The sequence below is a fragment of the Salmo salar genome, chromosome ssa13 (genome assembly GCF_905237065.1).
Source record: "Salmo salar chromosome ssa13, Ssal_v3.1, whole genome shotgun sequence".
NCBI classification, from domain to species: domain Eukaryota; kingdom Metazoa; phylum Chordata; class Actinopteri; order Salmoniformes; family Salmonidae; genus Salmo; species Salmo salar.
The window spans coordinates 40913157-40936233 of record NC_059454.1 but is presented as its reverse complement, the minus strand read 5'-3'; the positions used below and the strand labels follow the sequence as shown (position 1 = coordinate 40936233).

At 42.9% G+C, this 23077-nt stretch overlaps 1 protein-coding gene across 8 annotated transcripts; it reads right to left on the bottom strand.

Moving 5' to 3' along the window:
- Nucleotides 1–363: 363 nt before the first annotated feature.
- On the bottom strand, nucleotides 364–22874 carry LOC106567079 (arf-GAP with GTPase, ANK repeat and PH domain-containing protein 2). 8 transcript variants are annotated; one of them, XM_045693278.1, is made up of 18 exons: nucleotides 22530–22874; nucleotides 8298–8359; nucleotides 8056–8143; nucleotides 7839–7924; nucleotides 7441–7582; nucleotides 7085–7219; nucleotides 6703–6824; nucleotides 6118–6300; nucleotides 5748–5828; nucleotides 5542–5646; nucleotides 4628–4919; nucleotides 4347–4478; nucleotides 4161–4220; nucleotides 3676–3827; nucleotides 3306–3396; nucleotides 2724–2946; nucleotides 2157–2448; nucleotides 364–1959 (listed from the first exon to the last, which is right to left on the bottom strand). In XM_045693278.1, exons 1-18 carry the CDS (start codon nucleotides 22690–22692, stop codon nucleotides 1735–1737), a joined length of 2634 nt encoding a protein of 877 aa, XP_045549234.1. In that variant the 5' UTR covers nucleotides 22693–22874; the 3' UTR covers nucleotides 364–1734. The 8 variants fall into 8 exon arrangements, with proteins under 8 accessions (XP_045549234.1, XP_013991428.1, XP_013991424.2 ...); XM_014135953.2 differs by having other exon boundaries at nucleotides 8298–8356; XM_014135949.2 differs by lacking the exon at nucleotides 22530–22874 and adding an exon at nucleotides 15508–18016 and having other exon boundaries at nucleotides 4347–4475; nucleotides 8298–8356.
- Between the last annotated feature and the right edge of the window lie 203 nt (nucleotides 22875–23077).

The window sequence follows — 23077 nt, the reverse complement described above, 5'->3', positions numbered from 1 at the left end:
AGCTGACGTTGATTGGACTAAATTGTATTTGGAATCTTTTAGTTGTCATTGTATTAGACTAACCATAGGTAATTTAATGATGTTGAAGTTGAAATGGTGCTGGAATACTGGAGGCAGTTCCTGTTTTCTTTGCGACTTCCGGTAACTCTCCGGTGTTCTAAATCAATAGATGTTTCGTAGTCCAAAAATGTCAGAAACATGAACTTGATTGACCATGCTGTAGGTCATGTAACTGTTTGTTACATGCAATATGTTTTGTGGACTCCACCGGACAGAGGTCGCTCTCCGCTTTTGTGATGAAACCAACGATTTGGCAGTAACTCCCCCAGCGGTCGGATGACAGTGGTACACAGGAACCAGAGGGCCACACAAAATCATTTTATTCAGTTTACTTACACAGCTCATAAAAGTTTCAAATTGAAACAGAGACAAACAGGGATGACAAATAGATACATTGTAACAAATAGAAAATAAAAGTCAGATAAAAGTACTCTGAAAATCATATAGAAACAAATGCAGTCCATTTTATGAATTGTAAGTTTTACTCTTCATGCTTACAAACAATTCCTATGTGTTCCTACAGGCTTACATACGTACAATATATATTACAAAGACATTGTATGGATTATACATCAGCATTATTTCTCAATATTTTAAAACAAAGGCAAAATGTATAATCTAATTAGATATAAATAGTTTATTACAGAGTTAACCCACCTATTTTCTAATTTGTTTCAATTATTGTAAACAGACAACATTCACAATTTCAGCAATACATTTGCCTTCGATAAATGGAATGAATATTGCTTCTTAGATGTTTGATATGTTGTCTTTCTGTGCTTTACTTTTGTATGAGTACTTTATATTATTGTTGCATTCATCACTTCCAACACTACTAGTGCTGACCGATTAAGCCGAAATGTCAGTTATTTTTAGTTTTTTAAACAACTAATTTATCGACATTGGTTCAATTGTTTGAATTTCATTTCGTTTTTATTTTTGTGACCCAACTGCACACATTACACAATTTCTCTGGAGCTAAATCAGATCCCGCCTGAACTGTGCGACGTAGTAGGGAGTTGTAGTTTCTAACAGGCCAATATTCTACATAGTTTAGCGCATAAAACGTGATAATTAACTACAATAACCACAATCCATTGCGCATCTACTTGTCTGGACTGTTTATTTTACACCTGCTAGGGAAGAGAGAAGAATGCTCGATTGTGAGGTGAGAACAGCTATTGCTTCTTGAGGTATCTACCTGAAATTACATGATCTAAGATTGATTGTTGGTATTTAGCAGTCATAAAAGTATGCCTTATTTACTTTGAAGAACTAAAAAATTGTACATTTGTCAGACAGCATTGGCAGCAGCTCTATAGAGATGAGATGATGACTTGGGATAAAATAATTATCATCAAATAATTTATTTTTATTTTATTAAAGTAAAGTAATGTGAATAAAGGATGGTTAATAAGTGGTAAGCAGTAATGGGAAGTCACTACCATCATGGGACTTTTATTAATTGTTTTATTCTGTGTTGTTACAGTTTTCGACCCACATAATGCATAGTGAATTTAATGTAAAAAAATAAATCGAAATCGCAAACCGTGTGTTAAAAAAAAGAATTAAACCGAAACGACCTCAAAAAGCACTAATCGCTCATCACTAAATCCATAGTTATTTGCTTTTTTTCACCAGCCCTTGTATGTTTGCTACCATGGCCTCTTAAAGCTACGAAACCCTTCTCCTGGAATTGGTACGACCCAGGCTGCTGAGGCTTGCAGTGCTAGATCTACGGGAGAGACCAAGCGTGGGTCCAGTGGGGGAGACGGGGGAGACCTCGTTAGGACAGCCATGTTGCAGCAGGATGTCAGCACACTCTTTGCTCCCAGTCTTTCTGGCCATGGTCAGGGCTGTCTGGCCCTGGGGATCCCTGGCCTTCACATCACTTCCATACTGCAAGGAGAGAGAGATTGAACAATTCACCATTTACATTCTGTATAAAATGACCAAAAAGTATAATCATTGAGAATGTGGTGAATTAATGAATACCTTATGTTCATTTGAAGTCACTTGACTTGGGCAAAAGGCTAACAAAGTGCTTCCAGTGCTTGGGAAAGATAGGAAATCATTTGTCCAGACCAGGGGCTTACCCAGACTAGCAGCTGTGTCATGACCACATCCCCCAGCTGACAGGCAGCGTGCAGGGCAGTGTGAGGCTGTGTCTGTGAGGGTGCTCCTCCGGTGGACAGGGCAGTGTTGATCTGGTCCTTGTTGCTGTGGGCCAGGAGTAGTAGGAGTCTGGGCAAGTCCCTTTCTGTCACCGCTGACAGCAGACACACAGACATAGCAGTGTCCTCTGGGCCTGTGGAGCTTGGAGCAGGCAGGGGTGCCACAAACACCCGTTGCTCGTATTTGGCACGGATCCATGATTCTCTCTCCTCCCTGTGAGAGACCCGAACATACAGATGAGTGACCATGAGTTACCATGGCAACTCTTCATGGATCAGGAGAGAGATCTCTGTGACCATATACAGTACCTTCCAGTTGATGTACTGCAACACATTATTGGATGCAATCATTTCAATCTTATTTTAGTCTAAAAATGGTCTTTATTGGACAATAAGAAGGGCTTTTCTTTTGAACTCTCACGAAACAGGTAAAAATCGAATAAAGCTTACAGATGTTCCCTGTCTATTACATTCAACCAGAGGCCTCACCGTGTGGCATTCGGGGTGGGTTTGTGTCTGCCCTGGGTGTGGCTCTCCCAGATGCTATTGGCCAGGTGGTTGCCGATGGCGGTCAGGACCTGGGTGAGCTCCCGAGGCCAGTCATCCAAGTCCAGAGAACGGACCCTCGATAGGTGTGTCCCCAGGTTACGGTGGATCCCTGAACACTCAATGCAGATCAACGCACCCAGGTTGAGACTGGCCCATGTGGGGTCTGGATGAAGGACAGACAAACCAGAGCACAGGAAGTGAGATAAAACAAGCGCAGTCTGCATCTAATGTAATCAAATAATAGATGTCCATAACAAGGGTCATTGCTAGAAGGGATCCAGCTTTTGTCAAATTCACTTCAAAAAGTAGTTTTTTTGCATTTTGCTAACCTTAACCCTAACCCTTTTCCTAAGCTTAACTTAATTATCCTAACCTGCTACGTTAATTCTGCTAACCTGCTGCGTAAGTTCTCCTAGCCTGCTACAAAAAGTCAAATCTGACGGGAATTTGACAAAAGCTGGATTCCTTCTAGCCATGACCCATAACAATGGAGATAAAGACAGAGAGAGCCTAGAAACCCACTTGGTGCTTCGCAGTCCACACAGAGGCTGTTGCCCTTGGCATTGCGGATGGCCTGTATTGCTACTGCCTCACTCTGGCTGCTCCTCCGTGCCTATAAAAGAAAACACACACATTTCCCGGAAATGAAGTGCATGTGGCTGCCTACGTCACTAGACAGAGATCAGCACCTTGGGCAGTTATTCCTGTCACTACACAGACAAATGGCGGAATCTCCCTTCCCCAATTACAGAACAGAAATTCAGAAGGAACTATATACTATCAGACATTATTACGCTGTAGGCCTACACACACACAAATAATGACACATACATGTAAAGAAGGGCATTGTAATGTTAACGTGCTGCCCAGGCCAGTGCATTGTGGTCCTTGCCTTGTTCCTAAGGCTCTCACAGGACTGCAGGCTGGCGAGGATCTGGCTCTCTATGGCCGCCACCCAGGCATCTCTTTCCTCTAGAGTCTGGGCCTCAAAGTGCCATGTCTGCCCCGTGCTGGACACGATGATGAAGTCAACATTCTCCTCATCTACAAAGATAGGTTGGTAATATGCAGGGGGGAAAAAATGCAACATATATTTTAGTAAGTTTGAACCCTGTGAAACACTTATTTGACATATATGACAATTACAACATACAAACAGACTCACTGTGCCACCATGATATGTTCGCAGAGCAGGCAAAAGGCATGCAATGGGGTGACAAAAGGGTGAACAGCTTGGTAGTCATAAGGAAAACAAATAATGAGCTTTACAAATCACAGTTTTGATCCGAATGTGCAATACAGGTAAACAGTGACAGACAAACAGACAACCAAGACACAGGTCGATTCAGTGATCCAGCTGCTCATGTTCCTCGTTACCTGTCTTGTTAATATTTCTCAAGCTACCAAAGCTTTTTAATTTCCACATTTTGCGCTTGGCTGCAGGGCGACAGATTAGCCCAGAGAAGCAGGAGAGGAGGAGAAGGAAAATAAGAGTAAAAGAGATTGATATAAATAGTGCAGAATAATCTGGCAGAGATGTACAGCAGGAGGCCCAGAGCTCACCTTCAGCCTGTCCAATGGCTGTGTCTCCTTTCTGGTTCATACTCTTCTTCCTGGTTTTCTTCTTTCTGTCAATCATTGGAGAGGATTGACCGTCTTTTCCAAAAGGGAGACTGGTTACTCCTTCAATAGCTTCTGACATTGGGGTACAAGGACAAATAAAATACTGTTTTGTACTTGCAGCTCTGGTTCTAACATGCTCCAAAGTCCACATTAGCATACTGTATATTAGAAACCCATTATTATGAATAAAAATGGAACACAAAAACGGTTTTCTGACATACCAGCACTGTGTGACTTGCTGGACAGTGACGATGGACAGCATTTTACCCCACTATCTGCTGGAGGAGGCAATGCCCCAGACTGTTCATCTACAGGCACAAGGCTGGGTGGCAACAGTGGGGAACTGGTGCTCTCCGTGGCCCCAGTGACTTTGACTACGTCATTGAGGCCAGGGGAGGGGGAGGGGCCACAAGGGGTGACAGCCCTGGGTGGGCGTTTCCCTGGAACCTTCACTGTGACACGCAATAGGTCGATCTCTTTTGCGTGAGCATTCTGCATGTAGTCCTGAAACCGCTGTAAGAATATTTTAAGATAATACACAACACAGAGGACTAGAGGTCAATAGGGAATTAACAATCAATGGAAATAGTTGTTTTTCAGTTCAACATCTGTTTAGAATCTGTGTAGGAATTTCAGTCCTGGACTCATAGCTTCATGTGTCAAGTTTTCATTGATCCAAATCGTTTATACATTGAGCCTGAAACAGGATGCTGGTTATTTGGCCATTGGACCAATTTTACTGCAAGGAATTCTAATTGGTCAACCACAGGCTAGGGTTGGGATTTATAAATTACATCCTGCCCCTTTGTTCTGTGGAGAATCACTGAGGACAGGGAAGAATTAACATCTACTTCTCAGCATAACATCCATGATTTGTCCTCATTGAATAAACCTATTTTTCTCCCCCTGATTTGCTTTGGAGTCTGTGTTATTGAAGAGTACTATCAACTGCTAACACCGCCAGAAACATTCCCATGACTAGGTTGATGTGCTGAATATCACTAGACTAATATTGCAATGTTACTTTGTATTAAAGTTCACAACACAGTGGATTCTCTTATCAAAAGTCGATTTTAAAGACAAAGTGTTATAACTCAAATGAGATATTACTGATGTTGATTACGGTGCGACTTACATTGAAGCTGGAGTGATAGCCCAGTGTGCCGTTGCTGGACAGAGTGACATATTTCTTCTTCCACTCTTTGTTCAGTGAGCTCCCACTCCGCTTCCATAGGATACTCTGTTACAAACAATGGGTTTAATGTTCACTTCTATCACCAAAGATACAATAGAACTAGCTTATTCATTATACACGGTATCCAGTGTGTGTGTCACACTGACCTGTTTGATAGTGATAGCCCGGCCACTGCCCAAGTCACCTTTAGGATCAACATTCTTTTCACTGCCACTGCCTCGACGGTTCTGAGAGAAGTTGTACCACGGAAATTAGAGACGAGAGTATGACAGGTATAAAGACAGACTGACACAAGTTTACAGGACAGACCCATGTAGTGAGATGAGAGACAACACGTTGGATGAAGAAGAGAAAAACAAACTGTGTAACTACTACTATATCGACAATTGTAAATGTATTTTTCAGCTCTTGTTTGAAATGTGTTTGCTTGAATTGTAAGGCTCTTTGGGACATTGTTCCACTGATGAAAGAGTCTTCTAGTTTTGATCAGCAGAGATTCGGAGAACAGTAACTGACCTTGAACAGGGAGGTCCGTCGTTGAGGGACGTTTCTCAGGGACCCCGAGGAGGTGACACTGCCGCCCCCCTCTCCCCCCGCCCCAACCCCCGTCCCCGCCCCGCCCCGCAGCTCTCTATGGCTGATCACAGGGGTAGAGGGTAGGGAGGAGGGGTAGTTACTACTCAGTCCTCCGTTACTAGCCTGAGAGGGAGAGGGGAGGACAGATAGAGGGACAGGGGGATGGGGTGAAGTGGACAAATGAGATGAAACAGAAAACGAGGCAAACAGATAATTGACACAGTGTTCTTCCTTCTGGAGTACACTTGCAATCTACTAGGATAAATCCTACAACAGTGGTTCTCAAACGTTTTGAACCATTCTTTGAATCCATGTATGGGCTCCTTTTATCCCCCAGATGAAATGAAAACCACATACAGTATTTAGCCGCAGCTCAAGGTCAAGGATCATATAGGAGGAGCTACAATACTACAGCTGTTATCCACCAGTGGGTCCCACTGCACTACAGTATTGATTTTCTGTCAACAACACAGACGAGATAAGCCTGGGGAAAAATACAGATGTGAGCAGTTTGTAGCATGTTACCTGTCCAGGGAAGGATGTTGACCCAGGTGTGGAGCCCCCAGAGTGAATGGGGGAGTTGGGAAGAGACTTACAGGAGGCCAGTAGGGCAGACTGCTTTTTCTGTGTGACTATCTTCTGGGCAGCTGAGAGGACAGAGCAAGATCAGTAAGAAGGCACTAATTGCTAATGACATTATTTTGTCCAGCATGTGAACTGTATTGTTAAGTGGGTAAAGATCATTTGTATATCACCCTGGAATGATTTGTGAAGCGTCGATGATCTAATGCTTTATGAAGACTGAATGTTTGTGTTTAAATTCTGTATTGTGTTGGCACATTAACAATGTACTTGTCCCTTTGGATCCCACTGCTGACACCAATGTACTCAATGTCAGTTGACTTACCCTCCTGAAAAACCCGGTCCACGTTGAGCCCATAGGTGGCGCAAGTCTCATAGAACACACAGTGCCTCACATCAACACATAGCTGCCGGGCACGTATGTCCTCAATCACACGCGGGTTGGTACTGCTGATTTTGTCTACAGGGTAGAGAACAACAAACAAAGACAGATGAAGTCATGAACACTTTATGTTGCTAGAGTAACAGATCATCGGAATCCAAATAAACAAACAAGCACTCATTGTTTCTGGTGTGATCTGCAGTACGTCTATAATGGATCTCTGTCTGTTACATGCCCATTATAATGAATAGCCTTAATCCACCCCCTAAAGTCGTCCATTCCTGCCTCCTGTCCCCTACCTTGTGTCCCAACCACAACCAGTGGGATTTCGGCAGTGCTGCGGAGTGTGTTGAGCTGGCTATAAAGTTTGTACACCTCCTGGAAGCTGGCCTCATTCTCCAGACTGAATACAAGGACCACTGCATCCACCCAGCTGCTGAACTGGAGACAGAGATTTGATAGGATAGGGAGAGAGAGGGAGAAGAATGCAGAACGAGTCAGCGATAGCAGTATTGGTTAAGTATTGGTTAAATAACCCACAAAAATAGAATGAATTTTTACCAACTAATCCAATGTAATTCAGTGAATTCTATGAATCAATCGTTCTGTGTCTCTGTTGCTATAGCGACACATTCTTGCACATGGATAACAACAAGGCTGTATGGTTCAAAGGCTACAGATACACACAAAAACACACCTGTGCATCAGGAAGCGCAGCCTCCTCCCTGATGAGTAGTAGATGGTTCTGTCCATCTACCAAGACCTCCTTCTTATACCTCCCCCCTGACAATGGAACAGTAGGACAGAGGTTAGTTACTGTATGTCAAGAGATTCATGAAAGATAAAATGGTAGGACTGCGGAGTTGTTCTGTATATAGGACGAAGAGGACAAGATAGGAGTTTTTCATGCTTACCTTCAATCTTCTCTAGTGGCAGATAGCTGCCTGTTACGTATCTATTTACCAATGCTGACCTGCCACTCTGAACACTTCCCAGCAGCCCCTGCACAGATTTAAAAAATGTTAGGAAACACACACGTAACCAGTCTTCAATGATGTGGTAGTTTCCCTGAAGGAAGTGGGTAGAGGAAGCTCCATCTAACTTCATTTTCAATTAGCCTTTCAAATGACCTTTCATGAGGATGGATTTGTCTTACCACACGGAGCTCTGGGATGGATCGACTCAGGGTCCACTCTTGGCTATTTGCACAACTAGCTGCTTGGGGACAAAAGGGAGAGACAAGAGCGAGAGAGAGATAATAATGTATATAATGCTAGGGGAATATCATAGTAAGGATGATCCTGAAATTGTCACTAAGTTTGTTTATGAAATTATTTATGAATATAGCTGATAATCATGCCCCTTTAAGAAAATGCACTGTGAGATCAAACGGTGCCCCATGGATTGATGATGAGCTGAGAAATGTAGTGATTCAACGTTATGATGCCAAAAAAGCAGCAGATAAATCTGGCACTCTGTTTGATAAGCAAAGTTATTGTAAATTAAGAAATCTTGTGACCAAGCTAAACAAATGAAAGAAGAAGGGTTTCTATAAGCACAACATTGATGAAGTAAAGGGTGATGGGAAAAAACTGTGGAGAACATTGAAAGCTATTATGGGTAGGAATTCATAACATGTCCACCTCTTTTGTTGAATCAGAGGGTATATTTATTACAAAACCACACACTAATGAATATTTTACAGGCAAAGTAGACAGGTTGAGGAATGCTATGATTCCAACTGATGGCTTATAAAAGATTGTATCATGAAGGAGAGGCAATGCATGTTCAAATTTTACCAAGTAGAGGTTATTTTTTTATTTAATCTTTATTTATCTAAGCAAGTCAGTTAAGAACAAATTCTTATTTACAATGACGGCCTACCCCGGCCATACCCTAACCAGGACGACGCTGGGCCAATTTTGCGCTGCCCTATGGGACTCCCAATCACGGCCAGTTGTGATACAGCCTGGAATCGAACCAGGGCCGGTAGTGACGCCTCTAGCACTGAGATGCAGTGCCTTAGACTGCTGTGCCACTCAGGAGCCACTATTCCACTACCTAAGGATACAAAAATCTGCATTCACTGGTCCTAATAGTGGTCCTATAAGTTTGCTGCCTGTGTTAAGTAAATTATTGGAAACAATTGTATCTGTACAAATCAAGGATTATTTCTCATGTCTGATAACGGGTTTCCAGCATGCAAACAAAGAAGGGCATTCTACGAGTACGGCCTTAGCACAAATGACAGGTGATTGGTTAAAGAGTATGGATGACAGGAAGTTAGTTGGTGCAGTGTTGCTAAATTTCAGTGCTGATTTTGATGTAATTGATCATGAACTGTTCCTAGGTAAACTCAAATGTTATGGTTTTACGTCAGCAGCTCTATCCTGGATGTAAAGCTATCTATCCAGGAGAAGGCAAAAAGTGTTCTTAATGGTAGCTTTTCCAACAGTAAAGATATACATTGTGGTGTTCCTCAAGGAAGCTGCCTAGGCCCACTTCTCTATCTTTACTACTGATTTACCTTCAGTAATGAACAAAGCAAGAGTGGTAATGTTTGCCGATGACCCTTCAAATGTATAGCGCAGCATCAGAATGTAATGAGCTAACAGATGTACTCAGTAGGGAACTAAGAGTGGTGTCTGAGTGGGTTGATATGAACAAATTGGTGTTGAACATTTCAAAAACTAAATGTATTGTATTTGGTTCAAGATATATGCTTGCTGATGATACCCAATTGAATTTGTTGATGGATAGAACGCATGTAGAGCAAATAAAAAATACTAACTACTAGGTTGGACACAGCTTTATCATGGTCAGAACAGATAGATAGTATTGTTATTAAGATGGGTAAGGGAATTGCTGTTACAAGAAAATGTTCAGAGTATGTAACATCTAGCACTCTGAATCAGGTGATTCAATCCCTGGTCCTATCACACTTAGAGTACTGTCATAGTAAGGATGCAGCAAAGAAAGATATAAAAAAAGCTACAAATGGCTCAAAACAGGGCTGCCAGATTAGCTCTTCTTTGCTCTATCCGTTTGAATATTATCTAAATGTATCAGAATCTCTCATGGCTTCATGTTGAAAACAAATTACCACCCAGTCTTCTGATTTTCGTAAAAAATGTTATATTTTTCAAAAAAAACACAGTACTTTTCAGGCCAGTTAGTACATACTAGCAACATGCATAACCACCAAACTAGACAGGTAAATTCAGGGCATCGAAGACAACCCAAGCAAAGGACAAATCGCCATAAATCTACAGTTTTATATAGAGCCATAGCTGAATGGAACTCTTTACCAATCCATATTTCTCAGGCAAAAAGTTAATCCACCTTCAAGAAGAAAATAAAAGAACATCTATTGCGATAGACCATATGACTGGATAGGAAATAGAAAGCATCAACTAATTGTTAAATGTGTTTCCTGTCAGGTATTTTAGTTGTCTGTATTGTCTACTTGTTAAATGTTTGTGAAGTCTTAATTTGTAATTGTTTGTAATGTCTTATTAATTGGTGTTGTACCCCAGGAAGATTAACTAATGTTACGGCGTTAGCTAATGGGGATTCTAATAAAAATTCACAAATCATAACGGCCTTAGAAAGGAACAGCGATAAATTACTGCTATGTGAATTATAACTGTGTGGTAGCCAGACACGCTTCATGAATCCACATACTGCGTGTGGATTTGTGTAAACTCTGCTTCTGCGTAATGTATGTTGTCTGCATATCCTGTTTATCGTCTGTCTGTATATTCTGTTTGTTGTGGCAGCCCCATTTCACTAAGTCAAATTCCTGTACATGCAAATGTATAATGAACAAAAATATAAACACAACATGTAAAGTGTTGATCCCATGTTTCATGAGCTGAAATAAAACATCCTAGAAATGTTCCATATACACAAAAAATAAGCTTATGTCTCTCAAAGGTTGTGCACTAATTTGTCTACATCCCTGTTAGTGAGCATTTCTCCTTTACCAAGATAATCCATCCACCTGACAGATGTGGCATATCAAGAAGCTGATGAAACAGCATGATCATTACACAGGTGCACCTTGTGCTGGGGACCATAACAGGCCACTCTAAAATGTGCAATTTTGTAACACAACACAATGCCACAGATGTCTCAAGTTTTGAGGTAGTGTGCAATTGGCATGCTGACTGCAGGAATGTCCACTAGAGCTGTTGCCAAAGAATGTAATGTTCATTTCACTACCATAAGCCGCCTCCAAAGTCATTTTAGAGATTTTGGCAGTACATCCAACCGGCCTCACAACCGCAAACCAGGTGTAACCACTCCAGCCCAGAATCTACACATCCGGCTTCTTCACCTGCGGGATTATCTGAGATCAGCCACCCAGAGAGCTGTTTGGACAACAGAAGAAAAATGGTCAAAATGCGCCTCACCAGGGTCTTGACCTGACTCCTCACCTCACCTCCAATGGCCACTGGCACGCTGGAGAAGTGTGCTCTTCACGGATTAATCCTGGTTTCAACTTTGTGTGGGCAAGCGGTTTGCTGCTGTCAACGTTGTGAACAGAATGCCCCATGGTGGCGGTGGGGTTATGGTATGGGCAGGCATAAGCTACGGACAACAAACACAATTGCATTTTATCGATGGCAATTTGAATGCACATAGATATCGTGATGAGATCCTGAGGCCCATTGTTGCGCCATTCATACGCCGCCTTCACCTCATGTTTTCCACATGATAATGTACGGCCCCATGTCTCAAGGATCTGTACACAATTCCTGGATGCTGAAAATGTCCCAGTTCTTCCATAGCCTGTGTACTCACCAGACTCACCCACTGACCCATTGAGCATGTTGGCGATGCTCTGGATCGATGTGTACAACAGCGTGTTCCAGTTCCTGTCAACATCCAGCAACTTCGCACAGCCGTTGAAGAAATTAGTGGGACACCACAATCAACAGCCTGATCAACTCTATGCGAAGGAGATGTGTCGTGCTACGTGAGGTCACACCAGATACTGACTGGTTTTCTGATCCATGACTTGACCTTTTTTTAAGGTATATCTGACCAACAGATGCATATCTGACTGGGAATGCATATCAGGTAATCAAATGGCTACCTGGACTATCTGCATTGTGTGCCCCCCCAAAACCCCTCTTTTACGCTGCTGCTACTCTCTGTTTATCAGTCACTTTAACTATGCATTGTACATACTACCTCAATTGGCCCGACCAACCAGTGCTCCCGCACATTGGCTAACCGGGCTATCTGCATTGTGTCCCGCCACCCACCACCCGCCAAACCCTTTTTACGCTACTGCTACTCTCTGTTCATCATATATGCATAGTCACTTTAACCATATATACATGTACATACTACCTCAATCAGCCTGACTAACAGGTGTCTGTATGTAGCCTCGCTACTTTTATAGTCCCGCTACTGTATATAGCCTCGCTACTGTTTTTCACTGTCTTTTTACTGTTGTTTTTATTTCTTTATTTACCTATTGTTCACCTAATACCTTTTTTGCACTATTGGTTAGAGCCTGTAAGTAAGCATTTCACTGTAAGGTCTACACCTGTTGTATTCGGCGCACGTGACAAATAAACTTTGATTTGATATCTCTATTCCCAGTCATGTGAAATCCATAGATCATTTTTTCCACTAATTTATTTATTTTTATTGACTGATTTCATTATATGAATAGTAACTCTAAAATATTTTTTTATTGTTGCATGTTGCGTTTATATTTTTGTTCAGTGTATTTGGCGAATTAAGGTTATTCTGATTCTGATGAAAGCAACCTTTAACTATAATATCAACTACTGGCTTTAACTAGTTTCTCAATTCAAAGTTTATCCACTCTGCCCCTCAGAGGCTTGCAGTAATATGTGTTGTTCTCCTAGAATTCCCTTTATATGCTGAAGCTGCCAGTCACGGCATCTGGTTTCGCAAAGGATCAAAGTGTCTAAAGGTGTCTGAAGCAGAGAACTCCCTTTGCAAAGACAGAGAGAAGGTTCGGTGACACTGCTGCGTTCTTCGTCCTCTCCCAGTGGAACACAATACCCACATGCACTCTGTCACGGTCAGGGAGGTAACGCCACACACACAGTCACGGTCAGCTGACACAGAGCTGTGCTACGCTGCCACTGTCCCTGCTGGGCCAGAGAGGTGACATGCCCCCAATGCGATGTGACGCACACACCCCCAGACCCCCAGTTGTCTCTGTCCACTGTCCACAGCTGTGGCTCTGTGATGAGAGAGAGAGAGCAAGGTGCTGAGTGCCCCTGTGTTGCTGTTGTGGGTTCCAGGGACAGACGGTTCTACCTCACAGCCGCCTGGTTCTGATCTGAATCATGGCTACAGACCATCGGATGAGCATCTCACAGATGCATCCCCATACAGATGCACAATGAGTGCAGAGAAGAGGGGGCAAGTAAAAGATAGGGAGGAGAAAAAGGGGCTTTTACACAAGCTACCACTGCGGGCAGCTTTCTAGTCTCTCAAATGAACACTTAGATAAGAGATGAACTTGACTCCATCTGAATTCATCCCCAGTCAAAGGGCTCTTTATGTGCCAGGCCACATGAGAGATGTTGCCAAAGAAATTAGACAGCATGATCCTTATACAGCTGCCTGCAACACACTCCGTATAAAGCTGAATATCGATACTCCCTCTTAGTACTGTATGAAAACAACTGTCACGTGTCACTAAGATTCAAAAAACCCTTCCGGTGCACTACCCTTCCATTCTTTTCAGAAACATCAAAAGTCTCACTCTTCCCCTCCGTTTCATGTCTCTCTCTCTCCCTCTCTCTGGTGTACAACACACCCATAACATACATTTCCCTACCCCTGTTGCTATGGTAACCTTTCCTCCAGACCCTACTAGCCTGATTCTGCTCTTGCCCAGAGAACACATACGTGACCAGACAGAACACATGCATGTGTAACAGCATGAATAATATACAGACACTTTAGGCACATTCTTATATTGAGCAAGCATACATAAAATCAGTTCAAACTAATATTTAACACAGGCTGCAGGCACATAGTGAAACCGCTTGTCAATACAGTCCACAGACAATAATAATGCTTGCATGTTATTGACCTTGACCATAAATGGGGTAATGATTTAAGTGACATGTTTTTTTGTTGGTCAGAGGCAGATGAAACTACAAGGTGTTCTGATGTTTTATCAGCTTCTCACACAAATAGGGCATATTTATTATTCATAGACCTTAGAATGTCAGATGGTTGAAAACATGAAGTACAGGGAAGAGAGCGAGAGAGAGAGAGCGAGAGAGAGGTGCCAGAGATATTTGTGGAGGAATAGTCAGGCATTGAGTGGGCGGAACGTCAAAGATATGGATTAAGGATATTGGCTGTAAGTGCATTCCCAGAGGGTATTCATATTGTCAAATTTCCCTTGAACCGCTCCAGTTTTGGAGACAGAAAAAAACAGCAGCGAAAGCAATAAATACATCAAAATAACAGATAGTCATGGTGTCATGCTGTCAGCCTGCTGCCACAGCCTGGGCTTTAACCAGAGCTGTATATCCATAATATATACTGTAGCTCTGGCTTTAATCATTAGGATCATTATGAGAGTTAAACAGTGGCGGTGTCCCAAATGGCACCCGATTTCCTATTCAGTGCACTACTTTTAACCAGAGCCCAATGGGCCCCGGTCAAAAGTAGTGCACTAAATATGGAATAGGGTCCCATTTTGGGACGAACACACAGTGTAGCTACGCTGTGGAGAGATTACCCCTTCAGGCTGCGTGAAATCATCCCCCGTTCCATTCAGAAGGGAATTAGATTAAAACTGTCCACTATTGTCAGCTCAGAGATCAAAAGACTTTCTATCATGGTTTTACAGTCACACATGGCTCCAAGTTAAACATCGCAGACACGTGACATCCCTTTTATTATGAGCTCTACATCAAATGTATGCGAGGCTCTCAGAATAGCTCATTCCCTTCCCTCCATTACAAATGGATTCCTCGGCATACGGATCAAGTACAGGACTAGAATAAAATGGATACTCATTTGTTTCCTCCTGGACTGTCTAGTTACATTACGGCCGAAAAGCAGCAGACAGACATTTGCTCTTGATCTTCATGTCAAGTATTTCAACCCTTAGAGCAGTGTATGTATGTGTGTGTGTGTGTGTGTGTGTGTGAGAGAGTCGGAAGGGACTCGGCTTCATTTTAGTGAATGCTGTGAGTGTGGGAAGAGGAGAGGAGAGAAGGCTATTGGTCTGGGACACGGGGGTGGTGTCATTGTGTGACCCTTATTGTTTGATAGTTTCAACATAAGAGAGTGCATTTTGTGTGTGTGCTTGCGTGTGTGTGCTTGCGTGTGTGCTTGCGATGTCCTACCGTCCTCCTCACTGGACTCTCTCTGTATATTGCAGACAGGGGGAGGTGTTGCTGTATTAGAGGAAGTGGTGGCTGAGACAGAGACAGGGCTGCTGCTTTTGGTGAAGATCCCACTGATGAACTTGAGCATCTTACGATCTCGAGCAGAGCCCTTTTGTCCCTGCTGGTTGTGGGGACCGGGCTGTATCTGGCTGTTCTCTCTGCCCACACAGAGGTCCTCTGCCTGGCTGTTAGGGTCAGTGTCATCCAAGGTACAGCTGTAGCCCCTGCGTGGGGGCTTGGGGACTAGGGTGACAGGAGCAGGTAGAGAAGCGGAACTGTTCTTCAGTCTCTCCATCCTGGGATTGTCTCGTTTTGCAACCACTCCTCCTCTTCCCTCCTGTGTACCAGTTTTGTCCCCAGCTTCATCAGTCACTTGTTCTTGATTCCCTGCTCCATCTCCAGCTTCATCCCTACATCCCTGACCCTGAGATCTAGCCCGACCCTCACCACTCTCAGCCCAGGAGGCCCGACAGAGACCAGGGGACCGGGTTGGGATTCTACCGTCTCTGCTACCCAGGCTCTGGGATGCCGAGGGGCTTCGCTTGGCCTCCCGGCAGCTGGTCACAGGGCTGGCCAATGGGCTGTGGGCTTTCAGCACGGACCCTGGATGCTGACCTCCCGTGTGTACAGGGATACTGCTCCCGGTCGGGGTGCGGTTGGAGTCGACTGCTACCTCCACAGATGTTGAGGTCTGCGGTATAGCTGTGCTGCACGTTATCACTTTTGAGGTGACTGTTGTCGTCTGGTTATCCTCTTTCTCCCCTGCTGCATCCTCTCCACCCGTTAACTTTTCAGTCTTGGCATTGTCAACAGTGGAGGAGATAATAACGTTGTCTCCGTCTGGTAACTTGTCACTTTTTTTAGGAGGAACATCGCCCACAAAAGGTGCCTTGTCTCTCAAGGGGCTACTGTGTGATTTCCTCTCCTCCTTGAGTTCACTACCTTTTCCACCTTCCAGGACAGCAACATCTGCCTGGATGTCCTGTGGGGAGAAGGGCTGTCCTGTCTCCACCCCAGCCCCATCCCCAGCCTCCCTCCCCTGGGTGATTGACCTGGGCTGCTCCCCTCCTTGTTCTTCCACAGCCTCTACCTTGACCAGGGTGAGGGAGATGAGGTAGGTGGTGCGCTGGTGCAGAGTGTCGGCTCGGCTCATGTGATCAGGCTTTGGTAGACACACCATAGACAGAGAAATTCAGAAAGAGCTGACACTGACATGGGTTGATGACTGACAAGCTTTGAAATTCTGATCCTCAAAGGGAAATGACAGCAGGTGGGAGCAAACTCACACGAGAGAGAGAGAGAGAGAGAGAGAGAGAGAGAGAGAGAGAGAGAGAGAGCTGAAGTATCTCCTCAGGGGGATTAGAACAGAACTGCTATCCACTTTCAGATGTATTTATTCACTTCCTTTCCCTCTTCTCTGCTTTTAGATTTAGGATTCCAGTCATCCAATGTCAGTGTTTCACTTAATCTTCCATCCATTTTCATGGAATGTAGAAAAATACAACATTTTGCCCACAAATATCTGAAATTCGTGCAGTTGTGTTAACCAAAAACATGCTATGGTAAAAACAGCAGCAGTATAAATATAGGTGGATTCAATTATTCACTTGACCTTATTTGTGTTGTGTTGCCGCTCCCCCATCTCGAATGGTGTTCAACTCCCTGTCCCAAATTTGATGTAAAACGCAAATCAGAAAAAACGAAATCCGCTCCAAGTCACAATATAGTCTATCTCACTGCAACTGTCAATCAAGTGTCAAGAAAATTTGAAGCGTTTGAATATTCCCATGTTGAAAAAAAAGAAGAAAATATCCTCACAGCCGTGCAGACCATGGTTTATCCTCTTCAGCCATGTGTTCTGATAGGAGCCTCTCCTCAATCAGAGAAGGGTTGTGGTCAGAGCGAGAGAGACAGACAGGACAGTGATCCGACGTGATGTCGATCAGGAAGAAAAAGACAATAGGATCCAATCGGAGGCAGAGATCTGAAGATGCATGACCGAGTCACAGCGCCCGGCCACCGTCACGCCTCTCACCCTCGGTCCCTGTGTCTTTCAAGCGTGTCAGGCACTGTGCATGTCAGTAGTACCACCAGCCTGTGAGGCTGAGCTAAGCCTCCGTGCTGAACGTCTCTGGCTCTGAATCTCTCTGCTATACAGACAAATCAGGTTCGACATGAGTAGGAAAAAAAACTGTCGCAAAGCTGGTACCCGGATAGTATGGATACAGAGAGGAATCTTCTCAATCCCTCCTCCTCAATCCCTCATCTTGATCCCCCTTCTTGTGTGAGCGCCAAACCAAACAGAGAAGGAAAACCCTGTTTCTATCCTATCTCTGTTCCTCTCCCCCTCTGTCTTTTTCCCTCTCAGCAGGCAGACTGTGTGCGCTGTCCTTGCTCTTTATTGCTTGTCACTCCCCCTCCCCTCTCTCCCTCTCTTTCTCAGTCTCTCTCTCTTTCTCAGTCTCTCTCTCTCTCTCTCTTTCTCAGTCTCTCTCTCTTTCTCAGTCTCTCTGTCTTTCTCTCTCCCTGTTATGAATGTGGAGGTGATGAGGCGTAGATGAAAAGACTGGTGGTAAAGCTCAGAGAAGCTGGACCTGGTGAAAGTAGGCAGGAGATACCAGAGGAGGGGAGATCAGGGGCAGAGAGACAGAGAAAGAATAATGAAAGAGGTGTGGAGAGGGTAACCAAGAGTGACAGTGGAGTAGAACGAGGGATTGTGGAGAGGAAGGAAAATAGCGACTGCTTTATTTTTCTCCTTCTCCTTTCCCTTGTCTGTTCTCATTGCACAGCTGCAGCAGCTTCATCAAGATCCGTCACAGCCACTCAGTGTTAGAGTTATCATCAGTATCCCCCCTCAGTATTTACTCAAGATACTGAGCTGGCCTGTTACTAAGGTTTTAGGATCTTCCAGGCTCCAGTGGTATTATCCTAGCTCCTTTCCTACTCTATCAGCAGAGGATCTCTATTTCTGTATTTTAATTGTGTGTGTGTGTGTGTGTGTGTGTGTGTGTGTGTGTGTGTGTGTGTGTGTGTGTGTGTGTGTGTGTGTGTATTGATCTGTAGCCTTCTCTACCATATACAGGATATGTGAGGGTAAGAACATATTGGATATCAATAAGATCATTACATTCAAATAAATAAAACAAGAAAAACTGAAAATGTTCTATATCAGACTCATTGATGCCATAATACATCTCTATCCAAATGTTACAAATTTCAGATAAAAAAAAAACATACATTTTATGGGTTCTCTTTGTAAAACCACGTACAGTTTGAGGGTTGTTTACGTACAGAATCTTCACATACACTAGATTCATATCTGTCTCTCCCTGCTGACATCCAAATACATAACATCTGACTACCCACCTGCTCACACCTACTTCCCCTCCCTCTAACCCGCTTACAGTCACTGAGGGGGCCTTGACCACACTCACACTGAATACAAAAGACCCTGACAGCATTTAGCTTAAGGAGGAAAACACAGCCTAGGAACAACATGATGCAGTCTCAAACACAGAGGAAGTGCACTGAATGAATGTGACTGGTACATCCACCTTAGGGCTAACGCAAAATGTTATTTTTGGAGAGCAGGTCAATTTGTGTGAAATCCGGCAGAACATATAAAATCATATCTTTAGTGTTCAATTTCTGTGCTCACGTGTAAGAGGTGTGCATATCTGTCTGTGCTGTCTCTTGATGAATCTGATATAGACACCCACAGATTTGAGATGAAGAATCCGGTTGCTCAAGGCAAGGATTATCAGACACGTGGGCGCGCACACGCACACACACACACACACACACACACACACACACACACACACACACACACGAGAGCGAGAGAGTCAGATGGACACTGACAGAGGGCAGTGTTGAGGCTGGGTGATATTTTTATATATTACCTAGCTAGCACATTTGGTTCCTTGGAAGTTGTGGGAACGTATGCTTTTGCATTCACATTGGATGTGGTAACGAAGCCATACATTTCCTGACCGGTAAAAACAGAACGTTTTTTAAATGTTATGAGAACAGAAGTGAAAATTTGGCCTTTTCTGGGAACGTTTATTTTTAGGTTGCAGGGAAGATCTGAGAACTTTTACTCTGGTTCCTTTAACATTTTCAAGGGAGGTTTTATTAACGCTCTGAGATTGGAAAGTATAGGTTAGTTGGAGGTTTTTGAATAACTTCCTACGAATGTTTCAATAAGACTTTTAATAACACTGCTAGCTTATTTGGGGTAAACTTTTTTTAAACTCCAAGCACAGATAGGACACTTGGTAATTCATTTACTTGGACATTAAATCATGCAAAGGCATGCATTTTTTAATTGCGACATGGCATCAGTGAGATTTGAACCTATAATCTTCTGTTCCACTGCACCACCAAGATGGAGCTAGCATGCCATGTTGTTTTATGCATACAAATCTGTTTATTTTTGTATATTTAAACAGACCCCATTTCAAAGGAAACAATGCTGAGAATGGAATGTACATGTTTTTAAATAACATTAGAATGCTCCATGAACGTTACTAAAGTTTTCTTAATGTTCTCAGAACAATTTGAGAATATGACTTTAACTTTAAGTAGAACCATGAGGAAACCGGTATGAAACATTATGTTGAAGTACTGAAATTCCCACAGAAAAACATTGTTTCTCAACGTTCTATGAACTATTTGAGAACATTCCCAATGTCAAACCAGTTGGAGAACGTTCCTAGAACATTAGCAAAATTGAAATTAAATGTAACCATGTTTGAACTTTTAGGAAACGTTCTGTTAAAGTAATGAAACACCAAGAAAATTGTTTTTTTGTCAAGTTCCTTAAATGTGCTGAGAATGTTCAAAAGCCAAGCAACTATCCTTAACTACTCCCAGAAAGTTGCGGGAAGGATGTATGCAAAATAACCATAGGGCGGCAGGTAGAGTGTTGGGCCACTAACCGAAAGGTTGCTAGATCGAATCCCTGAGCTGACAAGGTAAAAATCTGTCATTCTGCCCGTGAACAGGGCAGTTAACCCACTGTTCCTAGGCCATCATTGTAAATAAGAATTTGTTCTTAACTGACTTGCCTAGTTAAATAAAACATGTAAAACCCATTCTCACCAAGCTTGAAGAAACCTATGGTTCTCAGAACATTATGTGCTAGCTGGGTATTCCATCTTTGCTGTGAGCCATCCCTGGTCCTCTTTAAAAAGGCCCATTGCAGCCGTTTTTCTCTCAATATCAAATCATTTCTGGGTAACAATTAAGTACCTTATTTTAATTGTTTTCAATTAAAATAGTAAAAAAATAAACCAAAATTGCTTCCTAGCAAGAGCAATTTTTCAAGCAAGAATTTTGCAAGGACTGTCAGGGAGTGATCTAAGTGGGGAGGGGAAAACTAGCTGTTATTGGCAAAGGTTTGGAACTCTTTCTTATTGGGCTATTAACCAATTTACTGTCTAATGATGTCAAAACTCCATCCCACCAAAACAGGCTGACATTTCAGGCAGTCTTTTTAAAACGGCTTTTACACTAAGAGGGCATTATCATAATTCTCACAATTTCACAGTATTATTCCATCCTCAGTGTGGAAATATATATAAAAAACACAGGAAACATTTTTTTTTTTTTACAGCACTGGGCCTTTAATCTGTTTTCTCTACAGAAATCATCCACTCTCCCACTGTGTTGGCATGCTGCAGAGAACGGAGCTGCTGTATGTGACAGATCCTAATTCAAATGGCTTCATTCGGCACCCTAGAGCATCACTCCTTCTCCCCACTCTGTTTTTTTGGTCAGCCTATTTTTGGCACGGCGGCCATCATCCGCTTCATCCGACTCACTTCCATTCAATTCCTTACAGAAATGCCGCCTCTGACACCAGTGCAATACACACTATGGGCTCTGGCCAAAAGTAGAGCTCTATATAGGGAATAGAGTGCCATTTGGGACTGAGCCCATGAGATGGGTACCACAGAGTGGACTGTCAGAGTCAGAGTCTTTGATCGTGGCTGCCATGGAACGTTTGCTGGCCAAAATGTATAAATTATGCTAAATAAATGTTTAAAGCACCAGTGACTCTCAACTAATTAGGGACTCTGGTGACCTTTCTCTCACAGCCAAACAGGGGAGTGACTAAATTACTATCTTTCACTGAATAATACATTGATGATCCAGAGAGAAAAGGTTTAACAATTATTTTTAACATCTCTACTCAATTTTGGTTATGGTTTAGCGCGGCCATCTCATTCATTAGTAAAACAGAATAGCAAGTGAACGACAATAAAACAATGATGCTCTGTGAAATCAAGAAAGAAACTAAGCAAGAGTGGGAGGGAGGATGGAGGAAGTGACGGAAAGCGACGGAATTCGCATGCAAACTAAGGTGCTCGAAAACTGTCTTGGTCTGAGAGGAAGTGGCTTTGAGGGTACAGAAGAAGGGTGGCAGACAGCGTTTTGGGTTGAACAACCCTGCTGCCATGGCAATGGCCACAGAAACTTGTTGTTTAACCCTGTGTTCAGACTAAATAGTAGCTACACAAACATGGCTTCACTCTCAGAAGAAAGTAAAACGGAAATGTTGAAGTGAGAGAGAGGAGTGTGGAAGAACGCGCCCCCACCGAGGAAGTCAAGAGGTTGATCTTATCGTGATCTGCAGTCAGTTGTTTTGAAATGCACACACATTTCTGGGTAACTGGTCAGTCTTGACCTTAAATTAAACCCCCACCTCCATCACAAACAACGGTACATAACACTTTACTTGAAGGGGTATGTACAAGGCATAACAGTTGAGAAAGACTTCAAATGGGCTAATCAGTAGAAAGTAAGATGTTTTCCGTTACCAACAATATTATAGAAACCTATAATGTGATCTAAGTCACATGTTTGAATGCTATACTTTATTTAATTCAGTAACACCGTGGAATTGATTCAAAACTGCACATTCTAATTTCGTGTCAAACAAAGCTTGCACCTGCTGTGATGATAAGAGAGCTTACCCTGAATACTGTGGAGGTAAACCTTCAGGCCAGAACGGAGCTGCTGATCACCAACCCTCTCAAATTGCTTGAACAGTTTGTTGATTGTGTTCTGGACGGACTCATGCCGTTTCACCTCTGCTCTTATGGCACTTGACTGAGCCAATTTGTTGCTGCTATTCATCTTGAAGTATGTCGATTTAAATAAACTGGGTAAAGGATACAGTTGCTTCAGCCCATTTGAACTCCTCTCTTTTTCGTTCCACAAATGAACCGTTAAAATGCAAAGATATACTATAAAAAAAAAAAAAAGTACACTCAAAAGTCTAGACCACAAAACACCAGAGCTCTCATTGCAACATGTTTCAGTTTCCTCTGATGGCTTTGAGCTCACTTCCTTATTTAAAATCGTATGAGCTCTAGGCAACACTAACAACTGCAAAGATTATTTTTGCGGATTCAAAAGTCATACTATTTTCTTTTACATGATAATACAATTTCAGGTGCAATAGGTGCATTAAGTGTTTGTGTTAATAGATATCTCTATGTTCACAATAAGGGCATAACAA